This window comes from Hemibagrus wyckioides, linkage group LG28 (genome assembly GCF_019097595.1).
Source record: "Hemibagrus wyckioides isolate EC202008001 linkage group LG28, SWU_Hwy_1.0, whole genome shotgun sequence".
In the NCBI taxonomy this organism is placed as follows: Eukaryota; Metazoa; Chordata; class Actinopteri; order Siluriformes; family Bagridae; genus Hemibagrus; species Hemibagrus wyckioides.
Window position 1 is genome coordinate 9,825,690 of NC_080737.1, and position 17,960 is coordinate 9,843,649.

General features: G+C 38.2%; 1 protein-coding gene across 2 annotated transcripts in view; it reads right to left on the reverse strand.

The window, feature by feature from the left end:
* fcho2 (FCH and mu domain containing endocytic adaptor 2) overlaps positions 1-16,122 on the reverse strand; it is a 51,505-nt gene extending 35,383 nt beyond the window's left edge. For both annotated transcript variants that reach the window (XM_058382864.1, XM_058382863.1), the window contains exons 1-3: positions 15,889-16,122; positions 4,397-4,488; positions 1,973-2,047 (exon numbers count right to left, since the gene is read on the reverse strand). In XM_058382864.1, the coding sequence (XP_058238847.1) occupies positions 1,973-2,047; positions 4,397-4,488; positions 15,889-15,921 (200 nt within the window). In that variant the 5' untranslated portion in view covers positions 15,922-16,122. The remainder of the gene's footprint in view (positions 1-1,972; positions 2,048-4,396; positions 4,489-15,888) is intronic.
* Positions 16,123-17,960: the final 1,838 nt, after the last annotated feature.

The following is a 17,960-nucleotide window of genomic DNA, read 5'->3' on the forward strand; positions in this document are numbered from 1 at the left end:
CTGGAGTAAGGTCTGGTCATTAACTTGGCCAGTCTAAAACCTTCCTCCCAATTCCTCCCAGTTCCAAAAAAAATTCCTCCCAATAAGACTGAGTATATTTCTTTGTACATTGGCCAACAGAAAGTTTCTCTAACTTTCTGAATTCATTCTGATGCTACCATCATAAGTTACATCATCAATAAAGATTAGTGATCTTCTTCCTGAAGCAGCCAGACAAGCTGAAGCCATAACACTACCATGGTTGTCTGATGATGTTTTGGATAAACAGCAGATCCCTTTCCATCACACAGAAGTTCATCTCGATTCCAGAACTTTTGTGGTTTTTCTCTATTATAGTTTTGTTTGCTCCAATTTGGTCTTCCATTTTTATTGCAGATGAGTGGCTTGCATCTTATGTTATTGCCTCAATTTCTGGTGGATTGTGATACCGTCACCTCTATCACAGGTATCTGGCCTGTGGGGGTTGTTGGTCACAGACTGTTGTTGTGGGATTTTTCTTCACATTTCTCACAATGACTCTGCCATCATTACTGCAGTTGTCCTTGGCTGACCTGTTTGATGTGTGGATGTTCATACATATTTGTTTTTGTTTTGTTTTTTTCAGGACATTTCAAATTGTTGTAAAAGCTATGCTCAATGCTTATGCAATGATTGCACATGATGACAGATTTTCCTTCCTTGCTCAGCTTCAAAATGGCTTTTCTCTCAGACAGCTCTCTGTAGGTACATGCTTTTAAACATGCTTTTAAGTAATCATATAGACATCTGGACTCTGCTGTGACAATAACTCTAATGTTGCTGCTACATACCAATGTTTACATACCGCACAACAATATTCTCACTTTAAGTTTAATTTATTAATATATGCATCCATCTATTTCACCTTCTTCTACTTTCTTCTTCTTAAATTGCCCGCTGGGTATATTGCATGTTTAAACAACTACTGATCAGATTTTTTTTTTAAACAAAATGATTAGCAGGACACAACTGGACAACAAAAAAGAGCTTGAACCTATCTGATCATTTTGCTCTGGCATCTCAACAGCCAAGCAGTTCCAGTCACAGATCTGTCACTCACACAATGTTTTTTTTTTGGCACAATCCTGTGTAAACTCCAGAGAATTTGTGTCAGTAATTCAAATGAAAGAAATGAATTTATGAAATTGCCCAAACAAGCTCTTCTGGTAACATCAATGTCATTAATGTGAATGACTACGATGTATCTTGAGCTGTATCTGCATCATTTTATGTATCTGTATTGCTGCTAAATGATTGCCTGATTGGATAACTGCATAAATGAACAGTTATAGGAAAATCTTATGGCCATTACAATAGAATGGCACACAAAAATCCCAGAAACTTGAACAAACAGTAACAATCCCAGATTTATAATGGATTCTGCTATGGTGTATAGTGAGCCGCTCTCATCTTTATGGAATGTAACTAACATAAAATCTGTAGTAAATTTTTTAAATTGTAATTAGATGGAAATAGTCAACTGTAGCATAAACAACTTCTTAATTTAAATTTTAAAAAAAAATGAAAAAAGTTTGCATCTGCAACATCATAGGCTAAAAGTTTGACAAAGTTCCACAGGGTATATCGGGTTTAGGAGTTTACATAATGTTCTGCAAATTACTATTTGTTTTTAGAATTTGTAAATGAAATTATTTCACAACACATACAAATATTTTGAGGACTAAACAGATACATATACAGATTTTACATTGCAACATTACACATTTGAATACGTGCTTCAGTAAAAGCCAATGCCAAGTTATTTTGGATAGTAAGGAATCTTAGAAGTAAAACAATCAATTTCATCCTTAGTAATAAATGTATATACACAGACACAGACACAGACACAGACACACACACAGACACACACACAGACACACACACAGACACACACACAGACACACACACAGACACACACACAGACACACATATATATAGCCATACACAGACCTACCCCAACTGAGAGAAGTTGCTAGCAGTCTTGGCCAGTTTGGTGATTGCTCTGGAGTATGTCTCCTCAATCGTAGCCCTGCAGACACATCATATTCACAGTCACTCCTGTCTGAATCCACACTGACACCAAACTCATTTCAAAGCAAACACAAATATCCATAGGGAAATACATTAGTTTCATAATAAACCTGAAAAATCTGAAATCATGATTTCTGACTTTATTCTTTTGGACTTTGCAGTTGAACAGGGTACAAATGTTGGTTTAGCGGTTTAGCAGAGAATTAGTGAATTATTCAGCTCTTATCTTTCTTTTCTTGAGAGTAAGCACAACATACTGTATATGTAGGGCTAAATGTGGATGCAAGGGCAGAAATCCATTTTGTTTCCATAGCAAATGAAACTATACCTCTGTGACACAGAAACGGAGCAAAAACACGAGAACTTTGGGGCATAAACAGAGCGACTTAACAACCTATCACAAAACAGGTGAGCATAATCTAAACACTTTAGGGCACCAACCAACGGCAGGACAGGAGTGGAGACAGGGCAGGAAACAAAACAATGGCAAATGGCAACGTAAACAAAAACACCGAAGAAACAGAGTTAAAAATATATGTGCGGGGTTGCCCTCTGGTGAACTGGCAGTGAAATTTTACAAAAATACTTGACAGAGCTTTCCCTCTAATCTGTGGCTCCTAACGCCAAAAACCCATCTGGGCCTGAAACTCTGGGTTGTTCAAGGGTCACGGCAAGGCTGGGGTGAGAGGGGAGTGGGGAATACGACGAGGCCCAAGGGGAAAGTGAGGACAACTGAAAAAAGCATGGTCGCCAGAACTATGTCCTCAACTAAGCGAGGGGGCCGGGCGACATCCTCAGTTACGCGAGGGGGTAGAGCATTGTCCTCAGTTAAACAAAGGGCCAGAAGAGCTAGTTGCTGAGGGGATAACATCCTCAGAGTGGCATCCTCCAAGAGACCAAAAATCCCTTGTGGCAACATGAAACAGATTGGCATCCTCCATAGATCCAGGCAGGAATGTGGAGCGATGTTCATGGAGGGGTAGGGAGAGTAGGTGTTGTCTCTCCAGGTGGTGCCCTAACACAAGGAAGCAGGTTGGCAGTAAGCTGCTCCAGGAGAGCTGCGAGCCTGATAAAGTGCTTTTGTTTCTCCTGGAACTGCTTGTCCTGTTCAGTCCTGCACTGCCAGAATTCTGCTGCATCCAGGTGCAGGTCTTGCAATCTGTCACAAATCAGGGCTAAAGGGGGATGGTAAGTAAGGAAATCCATTGATTTACATAGCAAAGGAAACTACAAAACTGTGTCAGAAACAAAGCAAAAACAAACACTAGATGAAGGCCCTGGCAGAGCAAACCCACAGGAGAAACACAAGAGTCTAAATATGGTAACTTAATGGCCTAACACAAAACAGGTGAGCATAATCCAGACACATTAAGGCACCAACCAATGACATGACAGGGATGGGGACAGAAAGGGAATAAAACAAAATAAACAGAAAAAAGTTAAATGGCAACATGTTCAAAATATAAGTGCCGGTTGCCATCTGATGTGGTAGTAGTATCCCAAATATCTGTGACAATAAACATTAAATTGCAATGTTTGAAAAAGCTCCTGTAGCTGATTAAATACATAAATCCTGGCCAAGGTCAAGAATACTTCAGTTCCCGACTGGACATGCCCCCAAACAGAACACAAATCTCATGTTTTTGAGTGAAATTGAATGGCTGAAGATACTTTAAATGTGGATCCCTTAAATCATTTCTAAGCAAGAGAGAATTTTTCCAAAAGTGAACAAATTGACAGTGTTAACACCCCAACGTTTATTCAATTGCTAGATGTTGATTCTAATCACACTGGTCCCAAAGATTCATATTTGAATAAAATGTCTATTTTAAAGCTAGTTAGAATGGAGCATACTGATCCTGTGTGGAAGAATTAGCCAAGATAAAACATCATAGATTCTTTATTATGAAAGAGCTTGCTACAGATCTCCAGGACAAGGACGGTCATGCAGAGTGAACTGATGATCAATAATGATAAACTACAAAAAAATAGTGAGTATTAAAAAAATAGTGAGAATAGTCAGTGAGTATTCAGACCTTTTACAGAACAATCAACAGAATCACATTTGGTAGAAATTACTGCATCAAGTCACACATGGATTTGTTCAGTTTGTGCATCTCTGCTCTCAACTGCATCTGAGACTTGGCATCTTTAGGTCTCTCTAGAGATGATCTATTAGTGTAAGTCTTGTACCAAAGCCACTTGTCTTGGCTGTATGCTTCAGGTCAATGTCCTGCTGACAACTGAAGTTTTTCCTGGACCTTTGACTTACAACCTTCCTATGGTAGCTTAAACACTAAGCTACCATAAATATACAAGTTTGTATATGTGTGTGTGTGTGTATTACCTTTCTCTAATGAAGTCTGCAAGTTCCTTGCTGGATATCTGGCCATGTTTCATATTATGGTACAGAACATCAAACCCATTATTTCTGTCACCCTAGAAAACAAATAAATACACATATAAATAAATAAATACATAAACAACAAAAACAATATTGATACTAGGGTTAGTATTAATAATCCTGAACCCCTGAGGAGTCTTGTTAAATTTATGCATGTAAACTTAACAAGATTTAAAATTTAGAAGACTTACAATTTACCCATGTTGGAAAAACTAATGATGAATTGCCATTTACTCTCCTATGAGTTTCATTAAACACTACATTGTTGGTCATTTTGCAAGTAGTTCAATGGTTATGGCTGCAGTGAAGAAGCTTTATGGTCATTTCAACCATATATAGCTGACGCAGTAAACAGTAAAATGAAACGTTTCTCCAGGACCCTGGTGCTACACAGACAACATATAATTGCAATAATAAAACAACAACACAAAGCTAGGGACAGAAGTTTGTCCTAGCTACATAAAGTGCACCGTGTGCAACCAGGCGCAAACAGTGCAAAGACAAGACAGTGCAAAAACAGGAAGTACAAAAAACAACACAATTCACATAGTGCTGAAAAAACATGTGCAACAAAACAAAATGGATTGTGCAAACTCAAGAAACTGTAAAACCAGGTATCTAATAACATATGTTTGTAAACATATACATACATACACATACACATACATACACATATATATATATACATACACATATATATATATATATATATAGTTAGACCAACAGATGAGCTGCTCCAGGCCAGGACAGTAGCAGGTTATTCATTTCCACCCAGGGGAGCCCCAGGATTATAGGGTGCTTGGGTGAAGTGGTGACAAAGAAGCAAATCCATTTGTGGTAAAGTGCCCCAACCCACAGCTGGAGAAGTGGTGTGTTGCGAGTGATGAGGCATATTAAGGCAGCTAACGGCATCCACACCAATAAAATTTCCCACTGCCCTGGAATTAAACAATGCTATGAACACAAGGAAAAGACCAAGTACTGCAACACTAGTAATAGTGTAAAAGCTTGGCGAGTCAATGACTGGATTGAACTTAATGCTCTTCTCCCTTTAGTGGCTGTAGTCTCAGAGCAGAGTGGACACTGCCTAATGAGATGATTCGTTCGGTTCTGTAGAAACAGCAGTGCTCTTTTCTGGACCATGCTCTCTTGTGCACATTCAGCCAAGAGCTCCCCAGGTGTATGGACTCAGAAGAAGTGCTGGTCAAGGGCCGAGCGCTCTTAGTGCATCTGGTGAACCTTTGCAAAGAAGATGGTCTAGGTGGATCGAACGCTAGTTCTGTGAGAATCTCGGTAAAATGCCGTCTTAAGCCCGGTGTTTTTTCAGCCACTCCCAGCATAGATGGTCCAGCACTGTAACGCATACTCCACTACTATACATGCCCTCTTAGTGCAGTGGTGTTAGTGGACCATGTGATGTCCCTATAGAGTGCATGCATGCAACCTGAAGCACAATAGTCTCTCAATCATGTCACCATAAATAAAGACTGCATGATTAGATTCCTGATCTTCATGGTGTTGAGGGACAGGTTGCTCTCTGATCATCAGCTCACCAGGTTCTGAACCGTTGCTCTGTAGGCTTCATCACTCTTGGAGATCAACTCAATCATCATTTTACCAACTGAAAATTTATGATGGTGTTAGTGGCGCATGAAGGAACACAGTCATGTGTGAAGAGGGGGTAGAGGATGTGGCTCAAAATGCATCCCTGTAGTGTGCCAGTAGTTAGCTTTATAGTGGGGGACCAGTCTCCCTGCCTCAGGATGACCTGGACAATCAGGATCCAGTTGCATAGTGATGAAATGATGCCTTGAAAGCATGGAGTTCAGGCATTATTACAAGGGTTTTTTACATCTTTATTCATCCATGGTTTCTGTCCACTGTGACATTGTCAAAACAGCTGTTGATGTAGAAAACCAGAGTGGCTGTGTAAATACACCAAGTCCACCTTAGTGCCATGGGTAACCTGTAGGGCAACCAGGTCCCAGTGGGTATGCTCAAAACAGCCTTGGAGTTGTGAGATAGCCCTTGGATGCATTATTTTACTGTTGGTATTGCAGATTTGGTCTTGTGGATGAGAAATCTGCTAACAAAATCATTAAAGCCGCTAAAACGCTGTTCACAGCATTGATGTTATACAGCTCCTCACAACAGTATGAACAAATTGCCTTAACATTACTTGCAAATAAATTGCGCATTAAAATAAAAATAAATAAAAAGCAACAATTTAGGAAACACCAGATGCATGCACCGCCATCAGGACTAGTACACTGCAGTATTTTAGAGCAACGATTAGAAAAAATACAAATCATAAGCAATAAAGCACTGAATACATTCAACTATCTGTGTGCCTCTGCAGAAATCCACATTCAACAGACCAGGCTACATTTTTCCGGTTTTCAATTTTCCAGTTTTGGTAAGCCTGTGCCCTCTACTTTTGGCTGTCAGAAGTGGAGATAGTTTTCCTTAAGGTTTGATGTGACGTACATTTCGTGAGAGACACACAAGCGGCTAATTAGATAATTGCCTGAATGCGTAGGAGTATAGATCTTAATGATGCGCTCTGTGAGTGAAGAATAATGAATAATATGGAATAACCGACCAGTTACTGCTTAGTACTCCTGTATCTTCTGAATCTTAAATTTAAATTTTCTGTCAGAATTTAATGTTACTTGTCTGTAACATTCTGTTGTTTGACACTGAATCACTTACTTTCTTTGTTTACTGTGTCAGAATTGATGATCACCAGAGTGCTACAATTCCCAGCTTACAACACGCCAATACGCAATTCAACTTCTGAGTAAGACACGTGACTCTGACATCTTCCTGTGACATATAATGCAGAAACCACAACACAGTAGCATATTACTGTAAACATAGCATGACTTCAGTGATTATTGAATGCAAGCCAGGATGTGTTTTCTAAAATTTCATGTTTGACATATTGAACCAGACATGTTTCCAAACCAAAAATTATGATGAACAGGCAATTGGAGGGATAATTTTGGTCTGAGTCCAGCAACATTACAGTGCCCATTTTAGGACTGTAACTAACGATTATTTAATGGAATAATCGGGCGATTATTGTTTCGAATTAACTGATGAATCGGATAAAAACACTACATTTATGAACACAACAAATATGAACGTAAAACTAAAAAACTTTACACTACCACAATGTTTGTAGTTAAACTTCATTTAATTAGGTGTAATTTAATAAAGCTAAATTTAACAAGTAACTAGTTTACATTGCTTCAACAAACCTATTTAGTTCTACAGCAGTCATGGCACACAAACACTATAGGGTTAGTGTAATGAACACTAGGAGCATGGAAATGTTCAAGCCCCAGTTTGTGAATGGAGGCAAAGTCAGTGGGAATGTGTGGGTGGATGAACAGGCACCTGTGGATAGTTGTACTAAGTGTTCTGTGTTGCAGTGAGTAGCAGAAGAGGAGGGAATGACAGACACAGGCAGCAAGAGTGGAGCTAAACTCTGTGTGTGTGTGTGTGTGTGTGTGTGTTTATGTGATTCAGATTCAAAACATGCTAAAAAAGAGCTCCCAGGAAAAAGACATAAAGAGCCCTTTTGAGTCATTGCAAGCCTGCCTCCCATCCCCATTTAACCACAGCCTTTACAGCCTACCTTGCTGAACATCTTGCAGACAAGAGCTTAAAAAGCCAACAAAGGGCCAAGTGGCCAAAATTCTCACAAAAACATTCTGATTGTTATAACTCAATGAGCTTTCAAGCTACATCCACTCATCCACTGTATATATATATATACATACACACACGTCAGTATGCACACACTCCATATTTCTTTCCATCAGTCTACCTGTATAATTCATCAAGAAAAAAGGTGATTAGTTTCGACATTCGTCTTGAGAACTGACAAAGGGGCTTTGACAAAAGAAGGTTTGCTGCACATGTGAGCATATTAAATCATTAAAGCAAAGAAAAACAGTTTCAGAGTGGAATATAGTTGTTAGTCACCAGCATAAGCATTTAGGGTTTTTTTTTTTTACAATTATTAATAACCTGTTAGCAAGGTATATATACTTGTCAGTATGCACACACACTCCATATTTCTTTCCATCAGTCTACCTGTATAATTTTCTCTCTCTATCAGTCTACCAGAAGCAACACCTAAAATAAGTGGAATCACAAAACTACCACAACATAGCCATGTGACATGAAAACACTTGGCTCAATGAGGAAATTTGCATTATGGGTATTCTTGTGATGTCACACACATTACAAGACATTGTGTGCATGGTAAGTGGTAAGATAACCACAAGATAAACATGCCCCACAACTCTCTCTCCATTTGTCTCTCCTCCAATCTCTCCATCTTTCATTCTATTTTTCTGTTGTTTGTTTCTTATTTGCTTTCCGTCCATCACTCTGTAACATCTTTTCTTTCTTTTTTCTTCCATCTTTCAGTCACACGCTATCCATCTATCCCTCTTCCAGTGGCACTCTATCCATCCATCACTCTTTCTGTAACACTTTTTCATTCTTTCATCCACCTTACTTTTGTTCTGCACAAACCCACTCTTTTTTCCTTTCAGTAACATTTCCCTCTCCATCTATCTACATGCATTGCCTCATACCTCCATACCAATATCATTCCATCCCTACATCTATTTTATACTACTTTTTCATACTGTTTACCTGCATCAGTCTTCCTCCATCTCTATTTTAAACCCCCTGTTTAACTCTTTATTTCAGCTGGTAATGCATTTTTATATTAGTAGACACTAGTGATATTGGCGTCAGAATTTCAGTATAATCTCTTAGCATCTTCCATCTGCTGGTATATGCAGAAAAAGTGAACACAGAAAATTTTCATTTCATTTCATTGTCTGTACCGCTTATCCGATCTATACTTGGGTCACGGGGAGCCTGTGCTCAGGCGTCATCGGGAATCAAGGCAGGATACACCCTGGACGGAGTGCCAACCCATCGCAGGGCACACACACACACTCATTCACTCACGAAATCACACAATACGGGCAATTTGGAGACTCCAATCAGCCTAGAAGCATGTCTTTGGACTGTGGGAGGAAACCGGAGCACCCGGAGGAAACCCACCAAGCACAGGGAGAACATGCAAACTCCACACACACAGTGAGCGGGAGCGAGACTCGAAGACACAAAACATCAATAGGGTAAATCCTTTAAAGTTGACAATGCGCCTAATCATGAGTCTGTGGGGTATTCCCAGTTGTACAAGGTTGTCCAAGTCAAACAGTTGGCAATGGAGATGGATTAGGGTCTGTGTGTGAATTCTAGTTTAGCTTTACTCTATTACAATAACATGTCTACGTAACTGAATTTATGTGAAAAATAAAAGTGATGATAAATGTATTCTCTGGAACAGTACTGGAGTGATGAGTGAAATTACCATGGTTGTTATTTTGATGATGGTAATGGGGTGCACCATGTAAAACCTCAGTCAAATATCTGTTCAATTTTAAACCTGGTGTCTGTGAAGGACATAGCTTAAGATTTACATTTTCATAGACAGTGAACCCCTCATGCTATGAGTGAATGGAGTTCAAGATCATGCTGGAAAAGACCAATCAAACCAGGATAATGATTCATCAAGAAAAAGGTGATTAGTTTCGACATTTGTGTTGAGAACAGCTTTGCAGTGACAAGGGGCTTTGACAAAAGAAGGTTTGCTGCACATGATGTGAGCATATTCACTCATTAAAGCAAAAAAAAACTGTTTCAGAGTGGAATATAGTTGTTAGTCACCAGCATTAGCATTTACTTTTTTACAATTATTAATTACCCGTTAGCAAGGTCAGGAAATCTGCCAAAACTGTGGTCTGAACTACAGCTCTGCAAACTCCAATACAGTAGGGTTTTGTTTGTTTTTTTTACTGTATTGTGTCTGCAATTTTTCTGCTTTTCATGTTGGATGTTGTCATCCTCACTGTTTGTCAAACAGAGAAATTGGCTCTGCACACATTGTAAACCACACCTTGACCTTCTCCACTGCAGCCCACTGTTTATAAATACTGCAGACAGGGCACACACACCCCATCACCATCAAGAAGACTCCAGTGGAGCGGGTCAACAGCTATAAGTTTCTCTGTGTTCACTATGAACCTCACATGGTCTGTTCACACAAAGAGGATGAAGAAAGCTCACCAGTGCCTGTTCTTTAGACAGCTGAGGAAATTTGGTATGCCTCAAATCATTCTACACTTGCACAGTCAGGAGCATCCAGACTGGCTGCATCACTGCCTGGTATGGGCACAAAACCACCCTCAACCACAGAGCTCTTTAGAGAGTGGTGCGGACAGCCCAGCATGTTGCCAGATAAAAGCTTCCTTCTCTCTGGGACAACTAGACTTGTTGGAATGTGAGGAAATCACAGAGAATCACCTGAGACACCCAAGTCATAGATTGGTACCATCAGGTAGACGGTACTGTTACATCTGATCCCGCATCATTGGGTGCAGGATAGCTTCCTCTTTCAGACTGTTGAGCTATAGTCAGTAACACCACCATTGGCACAAACCATCTTCCATGCACTGCACTTTACCATTTATCACTTAGATTTACACTGGAATCTGTCTTGACTAGATAGTATTTGTATCAGAGACCCTTTCAGCCTCCATGCAATGTTTGGTTGTTGAAAGAATATCATTATTTTATTTGTCAGAATGCATTAATAATCTTCTGTAAGGTATGTGCAGTATCTCTCACTGTCATAATGATATATAATTGCAAAGATGGTTTATAGTTTACTATTACTTCCCCTGCTTACTTTAGACACTTTTATACTACATAAGAGCTAGTTATCGTTTTGCACTGGAGTGTACAACTGTAGCACAAAAAGTTCACTGTATATACACAAGTGATGCTTAAATGTTTTATAGATGTTTCATTTCAGATTTCTAAAATTGGTGGACAATGATAGAGACTTGCAGGTAGAAAGACCAGCAGGCACAAAATATTCAGCAAAAAAGAATGAGGACACAAATTACTATCAACAGCCACATATAGAGTGCTAATATAAAATCAAATCGTGACCATTATGTGAATAAAATCCACTGGTTCTATATGACAAGCAGAACTGACTTTTGGAAACTCATTTTATGCACTAATTTAAGTCACATCAAATTTAGACAAGCATAACATGAGAATGGGAATTTTATGCTTGCTTTTTCTCACAATGCTATAATGCTGAATATCCATTACAAGTTAGAAAAAACACAGAAAGGGCTACGCTGTTACAGGAAATTATCCATGACTGGTGTGGTATCATTTTAACCAGTTACAGTTATTGATATGGAGCATTCATTAACCAATTTCCTGTTATCACTCACATTATAGCAGCTTAAATAGTCATTCTCTCCACAGTCTCTCTTTTTTGTCTTCTTAAGCTAATAAATATAGCTTATCATGTTACAGAGAAACTGGAAAATGCAATATCCTCTGTCCTAAAGACTTTCCTGTAGCAAAAAAAGGAACTTTTGGAAGATCTGATGAAAATAGAGTCTTAAAAGTGTAAATAAATGAGTTGTGCAAATGTAATATAAAGTGGAAGCAATTTGAAACTGAAACAGTCTGTGAAACAGCATCCAAATCTTTAATACTGTACCTAGCAAACCATAAAACAACTAAACAGCCTTTCTGACTAAAGCTTTTGCCATCTGCGCCCCAATAATAAACCATCTTTACCCTCTTTTTAAAGCATTTTTAGGCACAGCACAGGACGTTCATTATAGGACATATTGCACCTGTCTGTAAGCATCTGAACTTGTGGCTTATTACTGTGGTTTATTCACAGTTTTCCTTTAACTGTCACTCTGAATGCTACAGTATAACAAAAACGGCAAATTAAGCAAATAGCACATGCTAATGCACACGCTAACAGTGTATTCGTTAATCATTCGTGTAATGAATGTTGCATTCAGGTATCATTAGACAAACATAAAACAGCATTTACTTATACTGTATTTAAAAGGGATGTCATCTAAATTATAGGGGGGGAAAGACTGAATATTTTAACCCAAATTATTAACAGAAATGAAGTTTAAAATACAACGCTTTAATCATAATCTTATTAGTAATGATAATAAAAAAGTGATTAAAAACTTTTTTACCAGCATTCTCTGGTACTCACTTGCATGAATACCATGAACAGCAGGAACATTAAACAGTGGACATTAAATAACCAATTTGTAAAAGGATTATGGTAAGATTAAATTTTCAACAGTGAATTCTACCAATTTCAGCTGTTTCTTATGTTTATAGTGAAATGTGCTCATTTGTCATTTAAAAACTAGTGGTTTTACCCAACACATAGCACAATATGAGACCTAAGAAAGAAAACAGAGGAATACAGTATTGCCTGTCTTGTACAATTTGTTCAGAATACTAGATTTCCTTAAATTTATACCCTTATAGAAACTTGGGTCATTCCCAAGACAAACTGATGCTATTAGCCACAAAAGGAGGACCTACACCATATACAATAAATGACTGTCGTCTAAAACCAGGTATTTCAGTTTCATTGTCTAAACGCTGCGTATAAGTCCTGACTTTTGGTGTTCTCTTACTTGTGTGGAAAGAGCTAGTAGCAAAGTTTTTCACTTGCAACTTTTTAGGCACTTAATTAGGAACACCTAATGTACACCTAGAATTCTCCATACAATTTACTTAGAAATGTGCAATAAAGGAGAAAAAAACATTCAGCAAGCTGACAGAAATGCTACAGTAACTAGAATTACCACTTTTAACACTTGTGGTGAGCAGAAAAGCATCTCGGAATGCTTCACTTTATGTGGAATACCTGTAAACCTCCTCATCTACGAAACGGTCTAATCAGCAATACTGTCGAAACAAGTGCAATGCATACAATCATGCAGATACAGGCCAGCAGCTTCAGGTCAAAATCAAACAACAAAGTGAGGGAAAAAAGTGATTTTGACCATGTTGGTGAGTGATGAGAGTGTTTGAGTATTTCTATAAATGCTGATCTCCATTATAAGGTTCTGCAAACACCTTGTTGATTAGAGAGGTCAATGGAGAATGGCCAGGCTGACAACATTGAGGTGGATGGGCTACAGCAGTAGAAGACAACACTGGGTTTCACTTTTCTCAGCCAAGAGCACAAAAGGCACAGGATCACCAAACCTGGACAGCTGAAGACTAGAAAAACATAGCCTGATCTGATCAATCTCAATATCTGCTAAGTCACACAGCTGGTAGGATCAGAATTTGGCACCGACTTCATGAATCCATTTACTCAATCTGCCTTGTGTCTACAATCCAGGCTGGTGGAGGTGGTATAATATTTTCTTGCCATATCAATCAATCATTTCTATCCCAAGTCACCGGACCTGAATCGGATAGAACACCTTTGGGTGTGGTAGAACAGGAGATATGAAGCATGAATGTGAACCTGCAAGAATAGCTTGCTGCAATCATATGTTTCTGGGAATGTTTCTCATGGAATTCAAGCCACTAACATTTAAGACTGCAACGGGAGACCTAACCCAGTACTGGTAGAGTGATCCAAATAAAGTGCCGATGTACATTATATAACATACGATAATGATGTTATCGCATAGATATCCAAGTGAACTACAGCACAACCTCTCTGAAGTGAAATATCATAATAACACTTAATTTGTCAACCAATGTTCACTCAAAGAGCTTATTTTAGCTACAGCACCAACAATTGATTCTGACAATATTAACATCATCTATAAAAATGAGCATTTTGCTATTCACACAGAAAAAAAAATACCACAAGTCTAAGGCTCGTCTGAATATACAGAGGTCGAAGAGTCAAAGGAAATGTCTTAGAGTATGAAGCATGTGTCTGTGGGGAAGAGGAAATGAGGTTTCTCTAACAGACCTTTGTTGTGGTATGTACATGGTTTGACGAGTCTGAGGTATTTGTCTTATTATCCTTCCTACTGGTTCCCATTAAATATCTGTATACATATTGCTATGTATGTGCTAATGTAACTGTACAGCACAATCCACTGTGCATTTATCTCTTTTACTGTTAATTATATTATTGTACAGCCCTGTATAATTAAATCTTTCTATTAAAAAAATAGGTAGATAAAAATGAAGAAAAAATGGTAATTTGTACATTAATATCTGGAAGATATGCATGAGAGGGAGAGAAATGTGCACTTTGTCAGATCACACTGACTTACACGTCGTGTGAAATTGAATGAGTCCTGCAATGCAATGACCATAACCGCTGCTGTCCTGTGAAGTCCTTCAAGACAAAGAGCTTACTGAAACTTCTACATTGTCTGAGTGGCCATCTCCACCCCCCGCCTCACTGTCTTAACAGTTTTAATAATCATTTAATGCTAATGTTATCAACAGATTTAATTAACACTGCATCAAGGAGTGCAAAAGGTGGAAAGAACATGTCTAGGAAATAAACAGGGCACAGAGACACACAGTAACATGTCACACTCTCATCTTTAAAAGCCTAAAGCTTTCGCCTGTTTTGAAACTTTTGCATGTCACTTTCTCGAAAACACTGATGTCTGTAGGCTGATGGACACAATCAGCAACACGAATAAACATGTGATTTTGTAACACAACACAGATAAATAAAACAGGGCCCAGGTAAAAGCAGCTCAGGGAAAGTTATTTTCAGTGAAGAGAAAACAATATGAGAAATAGGTTAACAATAACACCAACACCTTGTTTCCGGGAAAACAGGACAGTCTCTACATTTCTCCACATAAGTGAATATATTGAAAGTTTTCCATGTAAAACTTTACAGTTTCGAGGCCGAGGCGCTTTAACATGTTCTATATTTATATCTAGACTGGTGTCCGGTGTTAATCTAACCCTGAGTATTACGATGGACACATGTCTGGCTAATAATCCACACACTACAGTATGTATTAATAACTTCACCCGGAATATAACCCGGTTAGAGAAAAAACAAGTCACTAATTAATTCCACAAGAATATATTCTCTGAAAAGCTTCGCCTCTCACTTTAACTTAATGACCGAAGAAATCCTTAGGAAAAAAAAAACTCCAGTGTGATTAACAGCTACAAGATCCAATGAGCTTCCAGATTTAACTATTAACGCGCTACATCACTCAGAGTTAGCCAATGGGCGTGCAGAAAGGTGGACTCCAGTTGGTTGTTCATGTTTGTCCAGTTCACCCAGAGGCCCAATCCCTGGTGTCGCAACACGACATTTGCCGAGCAAAGTAACATGGGGAACGGGGCACCGCTTCTCACGTTTTCCTCGCCCCTGTTTACCGGTCATCTTTACCGGTAATGTCCACCAAGCAAAACAACACAAAATCAGGCCAAGCTATACGGCTTTGTGAGTCGGTTTATTAAATGACAAGGCCTTGAACTGAACAGCTGACATTCATACTGAAAACAACCGCGGATTACAACAAAAACAGACCTACCCAGAAATTTTCCAGGAAATACGGCGTTATCATTTTGCTTTCCTTTCTTCTGCACTTTCTTTCTTGTCTTTTTTTAAACTTCGCTGTCAACTAAACCACGTAATCCACCTCCCTCCCCTGGTTTTGTCTCTTTCTGAGCTCTTTTTCGTTCCTCCTCTTCTGTTTCTTTCCTTCCTCCGGTCTGAGAACTCCACTTCCCCCTTTCTCACTTCACTTGTCTCCAAGAGTCTCGAGCTGTAGTTTTGTGTTGTCCATTATTAAAGAAGAACAGCGCCCCCAGCGGTGGACTGTAACAACGACACTATTATTCTCGTAACATACGTATATATATATGTGATGAAAATACTATTAGTTCATTAGTTCACTAATAGTTCAATTATAAATAAAATAAAAATTTGGTCATTGTTTGTTTTTCTCTTCTTTAGTAAAGAACAAACTGGATTTATTGTTTAAACTGAATTTTGGGCTCATTTTAAAGCTGGATCTTGCATAAGTGGAATTTCCAGAGTTTTTAAAATATTTGTTTTAAAGTCCTTAAATGTTATTAAAACATTGTGTTACTAAACCAGCGTTTAGAGTCAAGAAATATATCCCTAATTACAATATTATTACAAATGAAAGCTATGAAAGTCTATGTGCCTTATTTCATATTTTAGCTGTGTAGGTGTGTCAGGTCATATTAGGTTTCATCGCTCTCTTACAGCATTGTCTTTCCTAATAAAGACAGCAGGAAAGACTGAGTGGCAGTTTTACAGATTGTTTATGAGTGTATATTGTACATATTTCTAGCGGTACTGTACCTGTGGTTTGTGTCCATTTCACTGCATGCACATTCCAAGTACTTTTAAATGTTACACTGATCAGCAGACCACAGCAATGTCTGGTTTTATATGGTTTAATCAAACTTGTCAGATATTCCTGTAACTCCTTTAATGCTGATAGGTCTTGGCAGCCTCCCTGGTAAGTTATTGTCTTGTCCTTCAATAAATTTTGGAGGGATGTCATATTATTGGTGATGTCACAGTGCTGCATTATGGTACATATCATGTTTTGGAAATCCTTTTATACCCCTCTCCTGATTGATACCTTTCAGTGAGGGAGATACCATTCATTATGGTGAGGTCTTTGCAGGCCATGGCATCAGCAGGCAGATTTTTGTGTGCTACTTTTATCACTTCTTTATTTTTCCATTTGAATTTAACTTTAACCCTGGTTTGCCACTCTAGTTTGCCAGAGACAAGATGAAAATCAGGCTAACTATGGTGCACTTACGGTTTTCTCTGTGTTTATTAATGAGCATTATTCCTATAAAATAAACAAATAAATGAAACCAAGATTTAAAGAAAATTCCAACAGAAACAGCTGAGATTATCTGAGGTTAATCATAATAATTTCATTGATAACAGCTGTATGGTAATTACTTTAAACATAAGAATGAGGTGGTGGAATAAACTTCCCCTAGAGGTCCATACAGCCGAGTCCCTCACTGTCTTCAAGCGACGTCTGAAGACCTACCTTTTCCTGAAGCACTTAAACTAGCTCTTATTTTCCCCGGCTTTTATGTATTGTTATATGTTTAAAAAAAACAACAACTCAATTTTAGGCTAATGGTATCCTAAGTCTGTAACCTAATGAACCAGTGTTAATATATTCATTGATGGAGACTTAAAGCAATTTTGTACGTCGCTCTGGATAAGAGCGTCTGCCAAATGCCAAAAATTTAAATGTAAACATAAATGTAGAATGAATGTGGTTCATTCTGAACACAGCCACTTTCTACACTATAAAATGTGTGCACATATGCAACAAGGTTATTGTAAGTTTTTTTTGTTTTTTTTTTGCTTAATTTTTTATTTAATTTCATTAAATAAGAAAAGGTTCTGACATGATTTATCATGGTTTCCTTTTTTACTTCACAAAAAATGAATATCATGTACCTTTTCATTTTTAGGCTTCTCAAGTGAACAGTATACTTAATTGTTTTTTTAACACCATTTAATTTCACCAAAGAAACACTTATTTACATGATAATGTACATTATCCTGTTTCCAGAGAAAGGTGAAAATCTCAAA